The sequence below is a fragment of the Plasmodium fragile genome, assembly GCF_000956335.1.
Source record: "Plasmodium fragile strain nilgiri unplaced genomic scaffold supercont1.90, whole genome shotgun sequence".
In the NCBI taxonomy this organism is placed as follows: Eukaryota; Apicomplexa; class Aconoidasida; order Haemosporida; family Plasmodiidae; genus Plasmodium; species Plasmodium fragile.
Genome location: NW_012192670.1, coordinates 67,615 through 72,621, shown reverse-complemented (window position 1 = coordinate 72,621; position 5,007 = coordinate 67,615). Strand labels below are relative to the sequence as shown.

The 5,007-nt window shown below is 49.8% G+C and overlaps 1 protein-coding gene across 1 annotated transcript; it reads left to right on the top strand.

The window, feature by feature from the left end:
* Positions 1 to 1,219: 1,219 nt before the first annotated feature.
* Positions 1,220 to 4,771, top strand: AK88_05054 (uncharacterized protein; the record flags this gene model as incomplete). The annotated part of the gene is made up of 6 exons (XM_012482656.1): positions 1,220 to 1,297; positions 1,445 to 2,183; positions 2,399 to 2,470; positions 2,908 to 3,543; positions 4,002 to 4,513; positions 4,763 to 4,771. 6 exons carry the CDS (start codon positions 1,220 to 1,222, stop codon positions 4,769 to 4,771), a joined length of 2,046 nt encoding a protein of 681 aa, XP_012338079.1.
* Positions 4,772 to 5,007: the final 236 nt, after the last annotated feature.

Sequence of the window (5,007 nt, the reverse complement as noted above, 5' to 3'; positions counted from 1 at the left end):
CTGCTGCCGGGCGCCTCTACGGCTTCTCTCCCACGTCTCCCTCACCTCGTCCTTGTACACTGGATTGTCTCCGAGCAACGGGTCGGTCCGAGTGTAAGAAGGAAGAGATTGTCTCCGAGTGAAGCGGTTCGACGACGTAGCCGAGTAAGGGTTTCGAGGGCAGGATCGAGTGACTGAGCAGAGAGAGGGAGCACAGAGCGCGAGGCCGCGGAAGGAATACACATTTTGTGTGGGCGAGCAACAACGACGGCAGAAGAAATTGATGTTGTTGTTCTTACTGCGGTTTTTTTGTGTACGCACAGAGAGACAGTGTGTCAAGGCGTTTAGTGGAGAAGAAGGCGGGGGGTGTATATTCATGACGCGTTGTGTGCGTAGGTAGCGGTAGTAGTACGTTTTTTTTCCCTTCTTCTTTTACAACGAAGGCAGGAAAGCGGCCGGCGGATGGAGGCATGCGGAAGAAAGCAAGTATTTTGTCTGTTTATGACGACTTCCAGAACTGCGCACCGAAGCGTGACAGAGAAGCGTTGACTGAGACGGGGTGACGTAGAACGGTGTGACGGAGACGGTGTGACCGAGAGGCGTTGACAGAGAAGCGTTGACGGAGAGAAGCGTTGAAGGCAGAGGCGTTGACGGGAGAGGCGTTGACGGAAGAGGCGGTGACCCGGAGAAGACGTTGACGGAGAGAGCGTTGACGGAGAGAGCGTTGACGCAAGAGCACTTGATGGACAGGCCTTGACGCACACGGCAACAACGGTAAGGACGGCAGCAACGCCGGCAGCAGACATTGCTGTTGTTGTTCGTTTTAGGTGTACGCACACAGAGAGACAGTGTGTGTCAAGGCGTTTAGTGCAGAACGGGTGTTGTTTTTAAGGGGTGTATTCGTGACGCGTTGTGTGTAGTGTACTTTTTCCTGTTTTTTCCTTTCTTTCTGTTGTTTTTTTCTTTTGTTTTCTTTTCTGTTTCTTCCCTGTGCCCTCTATTTGCAATTCCTATGCACATTTTTGGTTTTGGTCCATGCTGCCTGCTACCTTTATGTGCTTAACTTTTGCTCGTTTTATCGAACATTTGATTGCTACTTGCGCAGCAGTGAAGAACAAAAGCAGCATTATCGACTAAAAGTGGAAGCCACAGCGAATTCATGCACTATAACAAACATACGAATAATAGTAATGTATGAGTATTTCTAAGGGTGCCGTATATTTAAGTGAATAGTAGTAACATGGGATCGGTAAATTTGGCTCATGAATTGGCGCAATGGGTACTCGCCGCGGGCATTTCCGATCAGCACCAGTATGAGGTAGGAGCATACAGGAATAGAAGAGCACAACGGGGCGTTCAGTGCCAGGCTTTTATTGTTACACGAGAGAAGGAAGCACATCGTGGCACATAACATTCAAGTACACATGCGCATGCATATATTTCCTGTGTTTCTCTTACATTATAGGAAATGGTGTGGGCCAAGACTAAAGAGGTCATGACGAAATTTGTGGACTACATGGACACTGAGGATATAATAGCGTATGCCACGCCCTGTGGTAACGCAGCATGGAAGCACCCCAATTACCTCAAAGACCCTCCGATCTATGGACAAAAGGTGGGGGACATCATTGTATGCGTACTTATGGTAGGGGCATTATATTTCATGAATGGGTGGACTATTGCACAAATGCCTCGAACGCCGGAAGATGACAACAGTGAACGCATAAGGGACCACTTACGATGTATAATAGTACATATGTTCAGCGAAGTATTAAACGCAACCGTGTGTAAAAGTGAATGGGGAACATTTTATGCATGGCACATAATGGCAGAAACAGCGGGGACAGGGGGTGTTTCGAGCGCCTTGATACAGAATAGGACGTGTGCTAAAGAGACATTTGCGCATTTGAAAATAAGAGAACTTGACTTAAATAAACAAGTCGCAGCATGGTTAACAAAGAATCCAACACTCAAGAGCGCAATTAAAAAAGTCCAGGGAACTGAAGCTTGCGGAAGAGAGCGGAAGAGGGGCTGGACGCTAGACAATTTCCTGAGGCATGAGAATACAGAGGATACGGAACGGTCGCAGATTGTTGAGATAGTCGGCGAGTTGAAGTCAGGACTGGGGGAAGTATTTAAAGAAATTAAGCAACAGGTAGAGAAAGACATAGAACAGAGGGAACAGGCGAAGAAGCAGAACTTAGGTAAGGCATGGCATGTTCCGGTCGAATGAGACAGCTTCGAACATAGCAGAACGGATAAGTACAGAGCTGACAACTACAGACAGTTTCGAGGTACAAGGGAAAGAGCCAAGGGGAACAACATGCAGATATGTGAACAACGCTCGTTTCTGTATGCTTCGAATAATATAAAAAGTACATACTAACCCTTGTAATTCCTATTTGTTCATTTAATGCAGCGCACGAAGGCAAAAACGCGGAGGCTGCCACCACCCAGGCGGCGACCACACCATCACCAAACGTACCGACAGGTAAGGACCGATGGGGACAAAGCACGAATACGAACACGGCCGCATAAGGGCGCATATAGATACCGCCAAAAACGAAACGATACCACAACAACAACGCACACGCGGCGACGACGGCAGTGGTAGCGGTTGCGGAGCGCGACGGATGGAGCGGGACGGCGACACATAAAAGTTGTACTGCTACCATCTAGCCCAAGTTCACCGAGTACACCCAGTCCACCTCGCCGTGCGCTTGCGGTCGCCTGACCCAGTCCACCGCAGTCCATCTCGATCCACTGCATCGGCCCATGCATCGATCCATGCAATCGACCCATGCAATCGACCCATGCAGCCGGACCCCCACCCTGCCGATACCTGGCCACACCGTCCCGGCCCCTTCTTTCTGTCTACCACTTGTGTCCTGTTTTGTATCATTTTGTCGTTTTTCTTTCTTATTGTAGCTAAGACCAAGGACAAAAAGTCAGCAGGCACGAATAACGACAAGAATGATGAGACGAAAGTACAGAACACAGGAGAGAAAAACGGTGACCACAAGAATACGGGAGAAAAATCACCAACCCCCGCGGCACCCTCAGTACGTGCAGCACCATCACCAGAGAGGTCCGCTCCAGGGTCAGCGTCATCACCGACAGAATCTCAACCACAAGCACCTGCATCTCCAGTATTACGAGCATCACCACCGGCACCACCTCCACCACCACCACAGGACGGATCAGCGACAGGGGGAGATGGAACAGAGAACAAGACGCAAGAAACTTCTACGGATCAGGCAGCTAAGCATGTATCAGGTAAGATTACAACGATACATACAGACAAGAAGAGTGCCCATGACAAATCTCCCAAGAGTGTGGACGATTGTAATAGGCTACAGAATGGGAAACAAGAGCAAATTATTGAATGCTTAAATAAGGCAGAACTGGAAGACACCAGACAAAAGGACGCACCGGATGACCCTGATGAAAACAGAACGGGTACCTGGGTTGTGTTCGGGGGTGTACCTAACACAAAAGTATCTGTGGGAATATCCCCAACTATTGACCCTTCCGCTACAGTTCCATCCGGTTCCTCTGGTGCCGGTAAGTCCTTATATCCAGGCAACAGTACAGTGCACATCGGGCGGTTGACCCATACCCGACCACGAGTACACGATGAAAGTGTGTTAAAAAACAAAAAAAACACACGCACCACTTATCCGGAAAGAGAGGCAGAGAGAGAAACCAAACGTCGAATGAGAGTGCGCGGCTGAGCGATCGGCCGAGCAACGGGTCCGCCGCGGGATGCAGATGTAGACGTCGACGTCGACAGGTTGACACACACTGTGTGTGTTGTGTGTGCTGTGTGGGAGACAGAGAGTGTCTTTTCCCGGGGTGGCACCAGCCAACCACCGTTCGCACCGTGGCATGGCGTGCCGTCACCGGTGGTACAAATGGTGCCGATCGTGCGGCTACCCATCCAGCGACGGACCGTCTGGACACCCACCGCACAAACTGTATTTTCATTATTCTACCTTCTTTACCTAAACTTGATCTTACAGATAAAACTGCATCAAAGTATACGCCAGATACGGATCGGAAAGAACCAGCAGCTGAACCACCACCACAAGAGAAGGATTCCAAGGAACGCAGTGCTGAGCAGGTTCCAACGAACGGGCAAGCAGGGTCTTCGGGGCACACCGGTCCCGCGGGTCTAAAAGGTGAAACAGGTAACACCGCAGTAGACGGAGGCGCCTGGAACTTTGTTGGAGTTGACATTGAATCCCTTGATAAGATGTCCAACCCAGACCTATATTCTGATGATAAGCAACAGGGTGCCGGCTTCCGTTGGTCTCTCGATATTAACGCACACGGGAACAGCCCCGCACAAGGATTTGTACCACCTGCAGGAGAACCCAGACCTTCCGGTTCCCCAACAGAACCTTCGGCTGAGCCGACAGATAATGGCCCCTTAGTTCCCGACCTAACCGCCGCGGTCCTGACCGCCACTACTCCGATCCTGTTGGTCGTCACTGCCGTCACCGTCGCCCTTCTTGGTTATTCCCTTTGGAAGGTAAGCGCGCACAAAACCGCACACAATCACACAACGCGCACACACAACGCACAAGCTCACGCACAAACATTACCGCGTGGAAAATGGACCAACAGTTATCGTTTCCTGCCTCCCTCACCCTTCCTTGCTCCCTGTCCACATCTATACTCTATTACGTACCAATTTCTTCCCCAACATGCATAAACCCGGAAGCCCGTGCAATCCCGATGTAGGCATAATCCTCCCCTGCATGTATATTCCTTCAATTAGAGCTATTAGAATACTAGGGTATTCATGCGACTCTTATTTTTCCACAATATACACATCATTATATTCCATGCTCCACCGCGGGGCACGCGTACGACCCCCTTATTTGTTGATGTAGTGAAGAATAAATACACCGCCCTATGTCATGCACAAAGGAAGCATTAAACGCGCCCGGTCCACAAAACTTCCTTTAAAGCCCTAACATAATGCGCACAAGCCCAATTTTTTTTTTGTTGTATTTGGCACGG